Genomic DNA, 17,119 nt, shown 5'->3' with positions numbered 1-17,119 from the left:
CAAATATGGAGCCCAGGATCCCATTGCCCCCAACCAAAGCAGGTGCGCCCCCTGCTTTCAGCCCTCCGGGGGAACCCACTTTCTCTCTAAAATCCAATCTTTCATTTCAAAATATTTATTGCCTCCTCTGCTGTAAGCCGAACCATAAGATTCACCAGAAAAACATTAAAACAGTAGCTGCATCCTCGATTATCTTATCTGCACAACAAAGGTCAACAAAACGCGACTCTTAAATTGTAAAAACACATAAGTAGATCTGAAACATGGGAAGCTGTTTTCTTCTTATTACTCTGGCTGGTGCATAGTGCCATTCCTTCTGATCTTTTCTTAAGACTGTGACATTCAATGCTCAGCAGATAATGTCACAGATCACAGGAACCCCACGAAGCGTTTCAAAATGAGAGCCAGAGAGCAAAATATAACTGACAATAACATCACTTGAGGATACTAAATTCTGAAAATTACTACCTTCTTTAAATATAGCAGTAGTTGTCAGCATATACATAAAGTATACTGCTAACCGTTTTTTGATACATTTGGAGTACCCATTTCTTTTTTTCCAATTAAGGGGCAAGTCACCTACACTGCACATCTTTTGGATGTGAGGTGAGACCCATTCAGAGACCCAGCGCCAGGAGCGAACCATAGTCCTCGGCACCATGAGGCAGCAGTGCTAACCACTGCACCATTGTGCCTTCCTAACTTGGGGATTTCTTTAAATTTTTTTAATGTAAAGTCTACAGCATTACCATTCGAGACTTTGAATGATATGTATATAAATATATATATATATCTGTGCAGTAGCACAGTGGTTATTACTGTTGCATCACAGCGCCAGGGTCACAGGTTCAATTCCCGCTTGGGTCACTGTGCAGAGTCTACATGTTCTCCCTGTGTCTGCGTGGGTTTCCTCCATGTGCTCCGGTTTCCGCCCACAAGTCCCAAAAGATGCGCTTGTTAGGTGAATTGGACATTCTGAATTCCAACATGTGGTGACTTGGGGATTTTCACAGTAACTTCATTGCAGTGTTAAATAATAAAGATTATTAGATTATTACACATATATATATATATATATTATAGAGTCACTCATTACCATTACGTCAGATATCAGTCACTTTACTCTATAGTTATTAAAATGCAAATCACTGGCCACAATCCTGACCCTCATGCGCTAATTCCGTGTTCCGAAGGATAAACCCACCTGAGCACAACAACAGTTAAAATAACCAAAGTTATTTTCATTTGAAAATGATTCACTCTTTCCACACCTCTCATGTTGACTATTAGAAAAAAAATATTCTTGGGCACCACTGGCAAGCCTAACATTTATTGCCTAGAGATGATGATCAGCCACCTTCTTGAACTACTGGGGAATACGAATGGCGACAAATGGAGTGTCAGTCATGTGGGCTGCTTTGTCCCGAAAAGCTCACAATAGAATGTGGTGGAATCCTACAGTACTTTTTACAAACTTTTTACAAACTCCTCCCCAATCACTTCTATTAGCCTTGAATATATATATATATATATCCTTCATCAACACAACGCATCAGTAAAGGGAGGCATTTGCATACTGGTATTATCGTCGGTCAAGTAATCCAGAAACCCAGGCTAATGCTCTGGGGACCAGTGTTCAAATTTGAATTCAATTGTTTTTCAATTATCTGGAATTAGAAGTCTAATAATAAACATGAAACCATCAATTGTCATAAAAACCCATCTGGTTCACTAATTTCATTCAGGAAAGGAAATTTGCAATCCTTACCTGGTCTGGTCTACATATAAACCCAACCCCCAGCATTGTGGTCTACTCTTAAATGACCTCTGAAATAGACGAGGAACCCACTTTGTTTTTTGAAGCTGTAACGTGTTGTGGACAAAGGGTAACTGAAGGATGAACTGATGGTGAGCAGTTATTAGTAATTGTGGCTGGAATCTCCTGGCCGTTCACACCGATGGAATGTTCTGGTCCCACTGACGCCAAATCATCACCCTATGTTCTCCAGCGACAGAGGGTGCAAACAACAGGGAACCCCGTTGACAGCCGCAGGACCAAAAGATCCTGCCACCAGCCAATGGCAGGCAGTGTCCGAGAAACACGCAATGAATAATTCAGACCTGTGTCTCTTCATATTGATGATCATACCGTCTACTACTTTGCTGATGGGCAGATTAGGCAGATGCCAGTATTGTAGTCATACTGGAATAACATGGTTGGAGGTGCTGGTTCTGTAGCACAAGTATTACAACCAGGATGCTGCCCATAGTGTTTGCTGTATCAAATGTGCTCAGTTGTTTCTTGATATCACTTAAAGCAATTGAATTGACTATACACTGAATAATGGAACAGACAAAGTAGGAACATCCATTTTGCACTTCCAGCTGAAGACAATTGATAATACTTCAGCCTGGTCTTTTGTACTCCTGCTGGATTCTGCCATCAATGAGGATAGGAATATTCATGGCACCTCCTCTGCCTGTCAGTTGTTTAATTGTCCACTACCATTCATGATTGGATGTGGCAGCACTGCAGACCTATGATCAAACCTGTTAATTGTGGGAATGCTTAGCTTTTTCTATTGCATGCTGCCTCTGCTGTTTAGTATTCATGTGATCCTGTGTTGTGGTTTTACCTCATAAGGTTGGCACACCAGCATTGGGTGTGGTGATCGTAGATCTGATTAGATGCAATACAACTGAGCAAGCACTAGAGGGAGCACGGGAGAGCTATATATACACAGGGACAGGAAGTGACGACACACTTCACGGAAGGCAGAACTCATAGCAGGACACAGAGACAAGCAGGCAGCATTTGAGGTAACCGTAAATTAAGCTCTGAAGAGAGAACAAATTCACAATAAAGCATCTTCTCCACATTTGAGACTACGAGCTTTATTAAGACACGAGGAACAACACATGGTACCAAGAGTGGCTTCAGACGCTTACTACAGGCCAACTCAGCTGCAGACACAGAAAGAACAAAATGGCATGGAAATCTCCTACTGGACATTGCACTTGGGAAGACTTCGCTAACTCGAGGATGTGGTATGGATACCCACCTCAGCTGGACATGACTGGCAATGTAAGAAATGTCTGGAAAATGTTTAAACAATTGTTCGATTTTTATATCATAGCTATATCATAGCAGCAGCAGCCTCAGACGAAATTAAAATAGCAATGCTCATCGCAGGACATGAAGCTAGGAAAGTATATAATGTATTTAAATACTCAAAAAGGTGAAGACAGCTACAGCTTACAAACAATACTAAACAAATTTGAAGAGTACTGTAAGAAATTTGAACAGCACGGTATGCTCAGAGGCCAAACTGCACAGAGACTGAGTGATGCAAAACTTAAACAATCAAAATCAGAACAGAAAGGTTTCAGTCAAGAAAAGTACAGATCAAAAAGAAGAAATAACTTGAATTTTTCACAAAGCCAAAATGATGAAATCCAGTCCAGATCGAGAGGAAAAGGTAACTTACAACTTTTAGAAAGAAAAAATGCTGAAATCCGCGATAAAATGGCGTCGGACCACATTTTGCAGTCTCGGGCAGACAAAGAACTACAAACTGCGTCTGCGCATGCGCAGGAAACGGAAGCCGTGCATGCGCAGTTACAATCACCCGTTTTGCGTTCTGCGCATGCGCACGCCACGCATGCGCAGTTAAAAGAAGTTTGTGTTGCTGATCGTTATGCGCATGCGCAAGCCGCGCATGCGCAGTCTCAAAACGTTTTGGTCGCGGATCGTTATGCGCATGCGCAAGCCGCGCATGCGCATTGGACACAAAACCGCACAGTTAAGGAAGGCCGATTTGCGCATGTGCAATTGCTTCCACGCATGACGTCACGAGCGTCATGACGTCTGACCATCCGGACCACGCCTACTTAAAAGGGAAATGCCCGAAAATTGAAAACAAAATACTTAAAGCTGTAAAACCAAATTTTCTTGCCTCAGGACACAGAAAAACGCCTGAACTTAAACCAGCAGTTGAAAATAACTCTCACAACACCCTGGAAAAAGCAGTCTGCACCACCCAAAGTGAAGAGAACAAAAAGAATTCCGAAACAACAAAAGATGATTTGTTTTTCGAAGATTACTACTCAGACATGGCTGAGTTATTCGGATCACAGCATCAGCGACACGGTCGCAAGGTTCAACACAAATCTACTCGTGGTAGATGAATCCAACCAAGATGATTTGGTTTTCAAAGAATACTACTCAGACATGGCTGAGTTATTCGGATATGCTGATCACAGCATCAGCGACACGGTCGCAAAGCTCAACACAAATCTACTCATGGTGGATGAATCCAACACCATGATGCCACGGCAGATCGTCGATACATTGGATGACAGCAATACCCAAGAAGAAGACGACGCCACACAGAGAGCACAGAAAGACTCCACAGAGCGAGCGATGACAGGCTCCACAGTGCGAGTGATGAAAGACTCAAAGGGAAGCAAGCAAACACTCCCTGGCGAACACCATGCATGAACAAGACCATGAAGGTCAACCCGCCGTATCTGAGCAACCGCAAGCAGACTATGAAAGTCTACCAAGCTCACATGAACAAGAAGAAGACAATGTACATCTACCCACTGCATGCGAAAACAGTGACAAGGTGATCACACTCGACGTACAGGTTCACAGCGAGACTGACAGTTCTCAGCTTGTCTGTACAGAAGCACAGAGTCGGGCCACCCAAGAGTCCAGAGAGACAACACCAACAGAAACCATGCAGATTTTGACTCCAGAAGAGGAGCGCCAAGAGTCCAGAGAGACCACGTCAATTGTAATCATGAAGATTTTGACTCCGGAAGAGGAGCACCAAGAGTCCAGAGAGACCGCGTCAAATGAAATTGTGAAGAATTTGACTCCAGAAGAGGAGCACCAAGAAAGCAAAGACGACGAATCAAATCCACAACAAATGACTGATGTCACCAGCATCAATGCAACATCAGATCATTCTCATCATTCTCGAGACAAAACGTTCAATGTCTCAAATTATCTACACGGGACACTCATTGAGCATAACAAGAAAAACAAAAATCGCAAGAATCGCAAAAAACGAGAATAACAACAGCAAGAACAAAAGCAACAAGAAGAACAACAAAACCAACAAGAAGCATAACAAAGATAGCGACAACAACAAAGACAGAAACGACAAAAACAACAAGAACGGCAACGAAAACAAAGACAGGAACGACAGAAACAACAGCAATGAAACAACGACTTGTACAAAATGGTACAACTCTGCACATGAAGGACAATGCCACAGCACACTGCAAAGCAATGACAAGTCTACAAACATGCCATGGGATGACAACGAATCGCACAAACTCACATCTGCTCCAGAACAAGCAAGCACACCAGCTTTCAAGGCAGATGACATAATAAATCGATACCACAAGCACATAAAAAAGTCCATGTCAGTCAACACCAGTGGTTCGACCATGCAAACACCTTGGGATGACGCATTGGTTACTTAAAATTACAAGAACACCGACAACATTCACCACGTCAACAACAACAAAAGAAAAAAACTCAGTTAACAAATGCATCAAGTATGGACTCATAAATTTTTTTATTGAGTGGACTTTGTAAAATATGCAATAGCACCATCACTTGTATAGATACACATATCATAAGTAACTGTTTTGTACAATTTTCTTTAACGATGTACAGAAAATATGTAAATAAAAAAGGGGGGATGGGGTGATCGTAGATCTGACTAGATGCAATACAACTGAGCAAGCACTAGAGGGAGCACGGGAGAGCTATATATACACAGGGACAGGAAGTGATGACACACTTCACGGAAGGCAGAACTCGTAGCAGGACACAGAAACAAGCAGGCAGCATTTGAGGTAGCCGTAAGTTAAGCTCTGAAGAGAGAACGAATTCACAATAAAGCATCTTCTCCACATTTGAGACTACAAGCTTTATTAAGACACGAGGACCAACACATTGGGTATGTCTATTACTGCGCTTGGCATGCTTTTTGACATTCTTCATTGAACCAGGGTTGGTCCCTTAGCTTGATGGCAATAGCAGAGTGAGGAATATGCCGTGCCATGAGGTACACGTTGTGACAGAACATAATTCTGTTGCCACTAATGATTCTTAGTGCTTCATGGCTGCCCAGTGGAGCTGAGAGATCTGTTTGGTGCCTATGTAATTTAGCACAGAGGTACAGCTAAGCAACACAATGGAGGTTGGCTTAATGCACGTCCACAACAACTGTGCCATGGACACTATTACCAATACTGTCACACACAAATGCATTTGCAACAGGTAGGTTGGTGAAGATGAAGTTAGGTAGTTTTGTGACACCCTTGTGACAGCTCTCTCACCACCTGGTGTTTCCATTGAAGGAGGAGCAGTGGCGTAGTGGTATTGTTACTGGATTAATAATCCGGAGACCAAGGGTGATGGGGAACCTGGGTTCAAATCCCACCAAGGCAGATGGTGAAATTTGAATTCAATTTTTGGGCGGCACGGTTCCACAGTGGTTAGCACAGTTGCTTCATAGCTCCAGGGTCCCAGGTTCAATTCCTAGCTTGGATCACTGTCTGTGCAAAGTCTGCACGTTCCCTTCGTGTCTGCGTGGGTTTCCTCTGGATGCTCTGGTTCCCTCCCACAGTTCAAAGATGTGCAGGTTAGGTGGACATAGAAGAGTACTGATTCATCAACTGAAGGAGGGTGCTAGGTATTAATTCCTTGCTTACCTTTGGCCTGGTGCACGAGATTCATGGGGCTGAGTTAATACTGAGTACTCCCAGGGCCACTCAATCCAGACCGTTTAACACTGCGTCGCCATGTCTGGTGGATATTTCTTTCGGTGGGACAACATGTGTTGAGGGATTGTGATGACAAATTCTGGGACGTAGATAACAGTCATTGAACACTTCTTACAATGTTATCCAGGAGAGATACTGCAGTGGCCCCTTAACTGTCAGATGCGGTACGGTGGCACAGTGGTTAACACTGTTGCATCACAAGGACCCGTGTTCAATTCCGACCTTGGGTGACTGTCTGTATGGAGTTTGCACTTACTCCCAGTGTCTGCATGGGTTTCCTCCGGGTGCTCTGGTTTCCTGCCACAGTCCAAAAACGTACAGGTTTGGTGGATTGGCCATGTTAAATTGCCGCTTCGTGTCCAAAGATGTGCAGGCTAGGTAGGGCTATACGATAGAGGGTGGATGAGTGGGCCGAGGTAGGGTGCTGTTTCAGAGGGTCGGTGCAGATCTGATAGACCGAATTGTCCCCTTCTGCACTGTAGGAATTCTATGTTGTTTTGGAGGTACTAATTCAGGAGATTTGAAAGGAAGTAACCCAGCAGATGGTACGATCTCCAGACAAACTGCTTGGCAGGAGTGGTTGAGCAGGTATGCACTTGGAACATCTCACTACAGACTTGGTTACAATGCCAAGGTTGTTCAGCTAAGGCGTCAAACTCAACTCTTGCATTACACTCTGTTGAAATCTACTGCAGCCCTCATCCTCACAAGCTGTCCCTCCCACCCTGCTCTTCACCAGCACGCTGCCAATCAGTGCAGCACACTTTACTCCACCTCATAACGTCTAGTTCAACATCCTGCACCAGCTACTTTCTTCCTATTACTTCTTGAAATTTCTGCCACCTTTAGCACACCAACTAAATTCAACCTCGCGTGCAAATTCTCAAACCATCTTACATGGCTGTCGCAAAAACTCTGTCTTCTTCTTGCAGGATAATGACACAAGCAAGTGAGGATGGACAATAAGAGAACAACACCCAAGAATGCCCTCTCATATGTCAAGGGGGATTTCAGCTTCACTACTTGACACATTCCCACGGTTGCTATGAAGGATGTATATTCCTGACCACCTTAGATTCTCTCTTCTCACTGAAATCTAATCCTCACAGATAAGGCATGATAAAATGCAACTGCATTCATTGAATGCCAATTGGGCTAGAGTACTAGGGGGGGTCAAAGAGCTAGAAGAAGACAGCAGTAATAAAGATACAATTACAGCCTTGCAAACACCAGACAGCTCCAGGATAGGCTAGCAGGCCTGTACTGGAATCCTCAAAACACTAGTTTCTTCTTCATAGCAGTCCCTAGGAATTGACAATGACTTGCTTCCACTTTGACTCAGGTTCTGAGATGGCTGACAAATCTAATATGCAATCTGCAGGCTCTGCCACGTGCAGCGTTAATGCTGCTTGGAGGGTCGGGGGTTGGGTTGTTGGGACGATTGTGCCCTCACTCCAATGCCTTGAGTTTGTCTGTGCATGCTGCTGATGAAGTGTCTCAATGTGTTCAGCGCCTTCCTGAATGAATCTTCTGCATTTTTATCAGTCACAAGCCAGCAGCTCCCGTTGAACCGCCGGGGCAGTTTGTCCTCTTCTGGGATGCTTTGAGAGCATCTTTATAGCACTGCTGTTATCCCACTAAGAGTCCCTGCCACAACTGAGTTGCCAGTAGAGTAGATTACCGAATCTTGCATCAGGCATATGGACGAAGTATTTACCCAGCAAGGCTGATCTGGAGTCATTAGCAATGCTGGGCATATTGTCTTCAGAGAGGACACTGCTGTTGGATGTCCTTTCTTGCCACTTGATTTGGAGGATTTTGCAATGGTACCACTGGTAATACTTCTCAAGTGCTTTGAGGTGCCTGCTATTGTAGATTGTCCAAATTTCCAAAACATACAAGAGCAGGAGCATCACTGCTGCCTGGTCTCAGGTTTGTGATTCTGGTTTTCAAATGCTCTCTTCCTCAGTCGACCAAAGGCTGAGCTGACAAAGGAACACTAGTATGCATGATGATGTTCTGGGGGGAGGGGGTGTAGGACAATACAAGAAACAACTTCTTAGAGGGAAAGCCCCCATGCATGTCCTGTGGTAAAAGGCACAGATGAAGACCTCAAAGCACAGGCTACATAAAAAAGCATGATAACTGTTGTGAAGGATATTCTAACTGCACCAGACAACCTGCTTGTGAACTTGCACACAATACTATAGAAATTCCAGCTCTTAAGTAGTTTGTGGTTATTGAGCATGGCATAAAGATCATGCTGTTAATCATGGAACATTTTCTCAACCCTCTGGCCATTGGCAAGAGGTCCATAATTATGGAATCTCTGGTGGCAGCTTTTCTGTGAGCTCAGACTGCTGCCACTGTGGCTCTGGGGTTTAGCATTTCCCCAGGTTTCCAATCAATGAAGGAGAGCGTAAACAGGAGTGTGGAGAGCATGGGCAGGAGGTTCCAGGCATCATCCACACTGCTCTCATGTACTGCATTGGGAGTCAATAAGTGCAACTACAAGATAGTAGCACTGATCCCATAGGAGAGATTCATTCAGTCCTCTCTCAGTATGACCCCATACCTGCTCTCCTTAGCCTTTGAATCAGTTCTCGTTGCTTCCATTGTCAAGTGGCATAGACCGTCCCGACAATGGCAAGGCACTGTGCTCTGCACCCAGGCCCTCAAGAGCACATCATGATAATCTCAGGTGCTCTCAGTCGATGATCCAGGATCCGGCATTGGGGGGCAACAACGCTAAACAAAAATAGGTCAACAAGCACAAAGATCAGGCACAAAGATTAGAGTGATTTCAGTTCATCATTGAGACACAAAATGTTGTTAGATCCAGAATGGACAAAGGAGGTTTTCTTCTGCTTTGATGTTGACCTTTATATTTTTAGTTATCTGAGAGGAACACAAGGATTCATTTGCACCAGTAATGTTCGAAAGGTATGTGCTCTTTCACAGCTTTTATATCCTGCATCCTCTCCAAAGGCATTAAATCAGGCGTGGGCACAGCTCAAGAGTCACCAGTAGCCTTTTGTCATGTGACAGTAAACACTGGCAAGTCATTCTCCATGAAAAGTATCAGGGACACAATCCTTCCCTCGCCCAGCACTGCAAACACGCTGTACAGCAAAGGTATCAACATAAACACTAGCAAGTCTGCTGAAGTCAATTTCTGCATCCTCCAGATCTGGCCTGAGGCCAGGTCACCAGGTCTGAAATTCGGTAATTTGGCACAATTTAGGAATTGAAACATGAACCTTGGTCTAAATCACAGCACAAAAACAGGAAGTTCAGTTGCTCACTGAGACATTAATTCATCAAACCCTATTGAACTTTGTACATCCATTAACCGGTGTATTATTTATTTTTCTTTCAAATTATGTTTCAAAGATGACATATTTTGCACACATAAGAACAGCAGATTAGGTTAGCACTTTGAAAAAAAATCAACTTTGCTGCAAAACAGCTTGAGGCTAACAGATTCTAAGATACATTATATAAGGCTCAAAAAGATCTCTCATCGATTGTCAACTGCAATCATGACCAGGTTGCAGTTTTCCAACTAATATTTTATAATACAAAATTTATTTTAGTGTTTGTAACTAGCGCAAATTCATTAAACAAATTTCTTTTGTTTTCTTTAATTAAAGAAAGTGACATAATTCCAGAATATAATCAAACACTTTTCATGGCAGTAAAAGTCAAGTTGAAATCATCCAGAATTCAATATGTCAGGTGAATACTCACTGATAGTTAATGCTGTGCTCCTGTTATCTCTGCACTCCACAATGTCACATCGTTCCAGCACTATTACCTCAGCAGGGTCTGATGCCTGCAGGAAGCAAATGAGGAAAAATTAGAAATCAGAGCACCTCTACCAACTATCCACTGTAAGTATCCACTGACAATGTGCAGCAGCTGTTCAAATGGTCCACCTCCCTTGCAATGAATTAGCCACTGGGATTAGGAAAAGCCTGCAAGAGGGCAAAGTCTGCAGATAAAATTAAATTGTTAATTATTGTTCAAGTAATTCTGCCTCAGACCATTTAGCCTGAGTAAAATTCAATGAAAGGACATTGTCCAGGCAAGAAAACAAATTAACACTGCAGATTTGAACCCACATTTACAGCCACGTCACCAATTTGGCAAAGAAATAAATGACACGTTAAAATGACAGTCACTGAAAATACATCAGCAATATGCATGTTCAACGATATTGTTGATGCATTGTTCAATGAAATTAAAAGGAAACAAAATGCAAGGACGTCAGAAAATGATTTACCTTCATTCATCTGGTTTAAAATTTTTTACATTGAGTGATTCTTTGCATTGAGCAAAGGAGGGGTGTTCAGAAAAAAAGTGACCATAAATATCAAATCAATAATTCAGCGCTGTGCACTTGAGATCAATTACAACACTACAAAAGCTTCTTTAATTCTAAATATTTCTCTCCAAATAAAAGAAGGCATTCAAAATTCTGAGATATTTTGATCGAGCCAGTAGGGAGGTGGTATTTCCTCTGGCCAGTGGGTCAGCAACCAAAGGTTATAGATTTAAAATAATTAGCAAAAGAACGAGTGTGAAAATTAGGAGTGTTATAACCTGCCTGCTTACCATTGGCTGGGGACTAATGACAATCCCACAATCCTGTGGGAGTATGAGCTTCCCCAATGAGGGGGGTGGAGAAATCATTAGCAGATTCCCTGCATAAATAGAGCTGGCCAGTTTGGAACCAGGGCGAGAGGAGTTGGCAGCAAGAGAAGTTGTTGTTGCGTGTCTATAAATGTTAATTTGTAAATAAATGTTATTTCTTTGTATCCTGAAAACTCATGCTAGATTCTTCGTGGCCCTCACAAAACTGGCGATGAGGGTTAAAGTGAATAGCTGTCTACACTGCTGAAGCCACCTCCCTGGATTTTTGTTGGACACAGGTTGGAAGTTGTTTTCTATTACTCCATGCCTCTGTACGGACATTTGGATGTTTTTGATGCTGCGCTGGAAAGCTGGAATCAGTGCGCACAAAGGATGCGTTACTATTTCCGGGCAAACAACATCACCGAAAACCAGCGCCAGGTGGTCATATTGCTCACCGCCTGCGGCCCTCATACGTTTGGGGTGATTAGGAGCCTTACGTACCCAGCTGCGCCAGACACTAAAACGTTTGATGAACTTGTGAACTTAGTGGGGCAACATTTTAACCCAACCCCATCCACGATAGTCCAATGTTACCGGTTTAATACGGCTGAAAGGAGCCCAGGAGAATCCCTTGCTGACTTTCTATCAAGGCTACGCAGGATTGCGGAGTACTGTGACAATGGTGAGACCTTGTCAGAAATGTTACGCGACCGTTTGGTTTACGGTATTAACAATGCGGCCACCCAGAGAAAGTCATTAGCCGAGCAAACATTGACTTTTCAACAGGCCATTCAAATAGTATTGTCCCGAGAGAGCGCAGAACAAGGAGTGCAGGAGCTACAGGGAATGGAGGTGCATGCCTTGGGACGCAACACCTTCTGTCCGAAAGCACCCCTGCAGTACGTTGGGCAAGGCGACATCCGGATCAACGCCAGTGGCCGTCAGACATTCCTCCCTGAAGGGAGCCTTCTCCAGAACCAATGGATGAGGAGCCATGTTCGTGTCAGACTTGTAGGCGCCAACCCCGTCGCGGACTCCGGTCCTGGGGGTGCCAGAGGCGCCGTCATTCTGACCAAAATTGGGGCCAGCCCAGGGGCCGTACCTTTCATTTGGATGAACCTGCGGCGACTACTTCCGAGGACGTGGAGACGGAGGATGACTGCCTGCAGCTGCATTGTGTGGCAGCTCCCCGTGTGGCCCCCATTAAAGTGACAGTACGGGTCAATGGTCACCCGCTTGAGAGGGAGTTGGACACTGGCGCAGCGGTCTCCGTAATCACCCAGAGGACATTCGACCGCATCAAGCAGGGTACACAGACACTTGCATTAACCGACACACTGGCCAGGTTGGCCACCTATACGGGGGAACCATTGGACATTGCAGGAATTACGATGACCCCTGTTGTTTATGGATGCCAGGAGGGGCGTTTCCCACTTATCGTGGTGCGCGGCCATGGGCCCAGCCTGTTGGGTCGGGACTGGTTGCGCCATTTGCAGTTGCAGTGGCAGCACATCCTCCAAACAGTTTCGGGAGGGTTGACTGAGGTGCTAAGACGATACCCAGATGTATTCCAGCCCGGTTTGGGGAAAATAAAAGGGGCTGTAGCCCGTATCCAAGTCGAACCAGGAGCCATGCCGAGCTATTTCCGGGTGCGCCCAGTGCTTTACGCCTTGCTCGAGAAGGTCGAAGGGTGCTCACTCGTTTGGAGACTTTGGGTATCATCAGGCCTGTCCGTTTTGCTGACTGGGCAGCACCAATTGTACCTGTAATGAAGCCAGATGCCACAGTTCGCTTGTGCGGCGACTATAAACTTACAGTGAATACGGCTTCCCGCCTTGACCAATACCCAATGCCTCGCATAGAGGATCTCTATGTGAAGCTTGCAGGCGGACTCTCATTCCCAAAATTACATATGAGTCACGCCTACCTGCAGTTGGAGCTGGACCCTGCCTCCCAGCCATATGTAATGATTAATACACACCAGGGCCTGTATGAATATACACGTTTGCCCTTTGGCGTATCCTCTGCCTGTGCTATTTTTCAACGCGTTATGGAGGGCATTTTGAGAGGTTTACCACGTGTTGCTGTTTACTTAGATGACGTTTGATCACAGGGACGTCAGAGCAGGAACATTTCGAAAATTTGGAGGCTGTCCTTAGACGCTTTTCGGAGGATGGAGTCCGTTTACGTCGCACAAAGTGCGTTTTTCAGGCAAAGGAAGTAGTCTACCTGGGTTATCGGGTGGACCGCGAAGGTTTGCACCCCGTCACAGAGAAGGTGCGCGCGATTCAACAGGCCCCCGCCCCGACTGACACTTTGCGCCTTCGTTCGTTTCTCGGCCTCGTAAACTATTACGGAAAGTTCCTCCCCAATCTGGCAACTACGCTGGCCCCGTTGCACCTTCTGCTAAAGAAGAATCACACCTGGGTTTGGGGTCAGCCGCAAGAAACCGCTTTCTGGCGGCTAAAACAACAATTGTCGTCTTCTGGGTTACTAACCCACTATGATCCTGGAAAGCCTTTGCTCGTCACATGTGATGCATCCCTGTATGGTATTGGGGCCGTTCTGTCCCACAAGATGGAGAACGGGGCCGAGCGGCCGCCTCCCGCACATTGACTGCAGCGGAAAAAAAGTACGCGCAGATAGAGAAGGAGGGCCTGGCAGTGATCTTTGCGGTGAAATGTTTCCACCAGTACGAATATGGCCACCACTTCACTATCGTGACTGATCATAAGCCTCTGCTGGGACTTCTCAGAGAGGATAAGCCAATACCGCCCATTGCTTCCACACGGATCCAGCGCTGGGCTTTGTTGCTCACTGCATACGGGTATTCTCTGGAGCACAAACCAGGAACCCAAATAGGGAATGCCGACTGCCTTTATCGACCGGCCCCATGTCGACCCCCACGACCGGTGAGGTGGTTGCAACCCTAAATTTTATGGACACCTTGCCTGTCACGGCATCACAGATCCGTGAGTGGACCCAGACGGAACCAGTCCTGTCAAAGGTTCGGCACATAGTCCTGTATGGTGGGCAGCATAGACAGCTCCCAGACGAGTTGCGGGCATTTTCCTCCAAGCTGTCCGAATTCAGCGTGGAAGACGGCATCCTTTTGTGGGGGACGCGTAACATTGTCCCGGAAAAAGGACAGGAGCTGATACTGATAGACTTGCACAATGGCCATCCAGGTGTGACCAAAATGAAAATGTTGGCCCGGAGTTATGTCTAGTGGTCAGGCCTCGACACCGACATTGAGAAGGTGGCCCAAAACTGCTCCATTTGCCAGGAGCATCAGAAGCTTCCGCCGGCCGCGCCCCTACATCACTAGGAATGGCCAGGGCGGGTTTGGGCACGCTGCATGTGGATTTCGCCAGCCCTTTTCAAGGATCCATGTTCCTGCTATTAATCGACGCCCAGTCTAAATGGCTAGAGGTGCATAAGATGGGAGGCACAACGTCCTGCGCAACAATCGAGAAGACTCGTTTGTCTTTCAGTACGCATGGCCTCCCCGAGGTGCTGGTCACGGACAATGGCACTCCGGTCACAAGTGAGGAGTTTGCAAGGTTCATGAAGATGAACGGCATACGCCATATCCGCACTGCCCCTTACCACCCGGCTTCAAATGGGTTGGCGGAGCGCGCAGTGCAGACATTCAAACAAGGCCTAAAGAAGCAGTCTTCCGGGTCGATGGACACGAGACTGGTTCGGTTTTTGTTTTCATATAGGACCACCCCCATGCGGTGACTGGGGTAGCTCCCGCAGAATTCCTAATGGGCCGGAGACTTCGCACCCGCCTTGGCATGGTTTTCCCAGACATTGGCGCAAAAGTACGCCGCACACAAGAACGGCAGGGACATGGTTTTTCTCGGCATCGGCCGATTCGGCAGTTTATGCCCGGTGACCCAGTGTTGGTTCGGAATTTTGCTGGCGGTGTTTAGTGGGTCCCTGGCATAATCTTTCGCCAAACGGGCCCTATCTCTTATCAGGTGATGAGCCATCAATCGAACGCGAGACGAGTTGCTGTACAAAAGTTAGGCTTTAATAAGCTAGAACTTAGCCCTGCGGTCGACTACAGTAAATGGACGACCGCCGGGCGTTCTGACTATTTATACTTCGGTATGGAGGCGTGGTTAACTCAGCCTCTCGACCAATCGGAGCCGTCACATGACTGGTCTCAACCAATCGGTCGAGAGGCACTTGACCGACCAGGGCCAATGGTAAGCCGGTGTTCTGCACCAATGGCAGACAGCTATGCAAATCATACCACCGCATTCACCCCTTGCGGAGAAAGAAGGCGAGGCGAGGCGGGCGGGGGGGGGGGATCAACGCGAGCCGGGGGCGGGGGGGAAGAGAACTGGTGGTATGAGTAGCAGCCGGGGAAGGGAGATAGAAAAAAAAAATGTTCTCTTCTTTTCTTTTATTACATTGTTTTGGCTTCCCACGGGCCCAGACAATTAACAATAGTACACAAAGTCCATGGAGCTGTTGTAATTTAAATCGATTCGATCAGTCTTTTCGTGGCCCGTGACGTTCTGGCAGACCGCCGCAGTGGAGTAGGTGACGTCGGTTCAGCCGATGGTGGTGGTTCCGCTGACGTCCTGGAGTCCGGGAGCGATGGTCCTTGAACAGTCTCCGTCACCCGAGCTGGCTGTGGAGACGCCATGGATGGGGGAGGGGTGGCCTGGGTGGGGCGCTGGGGGGAAAAAAAGGGGGGGTCTGTGGTGAAGGGGGGAAGGCCGCACGCCGGCGGGTGCCAGGTCCCGGGTACTCCACATACGCGTACTGCGGGTTAGCGTGGAGTAACTGCACTTGTTCCACCAACGGGTTGGACTTGTGCACCCGCACATGCTTCCGGAGCAAGATGGGTCCGGGGGCGGCCAGCCATGTCGGGAGAGGGGATCCGGAGGACGACTTCCTGGGGAAAACAAGAAGACGTTCATGAGGTGTCTGATTTGTTGCGGTACAGAGGAGTGAGCGGATAGATGTAGGGCATCGGGGATAACCTCTTGCCATCGGGAAATAGAGAGATCTCTGGACCGTAGGCCAATAGTATGGTCTTCCAGATGGTACCATTCTCCCGCTCGACCTGTCAGTTACCCCGGGGGTTATAGTTGGTCGTCCTGCTAGAGACAATGCCCCTGTTGAGCAGGAATTGACGCAGCTCATCGCTCATAAATGAGGACCCCCGATCGCTGTGTATGTACGCGGGGTAGCCGAACAGGGAGAAGATGGAGAGGCGGGCCTTAATGACGGTCGATGTGGTCATGTCGGGGCAGGGAATGGCGAAGGGGAAGCGGGAGAATTCGTCAATTACCGTCAGGAAGTAAATGTTGCAGTTGTTAGAGGGAAGGTTGTTAGAGTGAAGTCAATGCTGAGACGTTCGAAGGGGCGGGATGATTTGATCAGGTATGCACGCTTGGGGCGGTAGAAGTGCGGTTTGCACTCGGCGCGGATGTGGCAATCACGGGTTACTCTCCTGACTTCCGCGATGGAAAAAGGCAGGTTGCGGGCGTTAATGAAATGGTAGAGGCGGATCACCCCTGGATGGCAGAGGTCCGCGTGGAGGGAGCGGAGGCGGTCTATCTGCGCCCAGGTACCGCGGGACAGGGCATCAGGAGGCTCATGAGCTTCCCAGGTCGATACAAGATCTCATAGTTGTACGTGGACAACTCGA

At 46.6% G+C, this 17,119-nt stretch overlaps 1 protein-coding gene across 4 annotated transcripts in view; it reads right to left on the bottom strand.

The window, feature by feature from the left end:
* Positions 1 to 17,119, bottom strand: part of inpp4b (inositol polyphosphate-4-phosphatase type II B) — a 1,043,608-nt gene that overhangs the window by 637,162 nt on the left and 389,327 nt on the right. For 3 of the 4 annotated variants that reach the window (XM_038792440.1, XM_038792442.1, XM_038792441.1), the window contains one exon: positions 10,558 to 10,642. In XM_038792440.1, the coding sequence (XP_038648368.1) occupies positions 10,558 to 10,642 (85 nt within the window). Of the gene's footprint in view, positions 1 to 10,557; positions 10,690 to 17,119 lie in introns of those variants that run through there. The other variant, XM_038792445.1, reaches the window with a different exon arrangement.

Source organism: Scyliorhinus canicula, chromosome 3 (genome assembly GCF_902713615.1).
Source record: "Scyliorhinus canicula chromosome 3, sScyCan1.1, whole genome shotgun sequence".
NCBI classification, from domain to species: Eukaryota; Metazoa; Chordata; class Chondrichthyes; order Carcharhiniformes; family Scyliorhinidae; genus Scyliorhinus; species Scyliorhinus canicula.
This window is presented reverse-complemented; position numbering and strand designations above follow the sequence as displayed.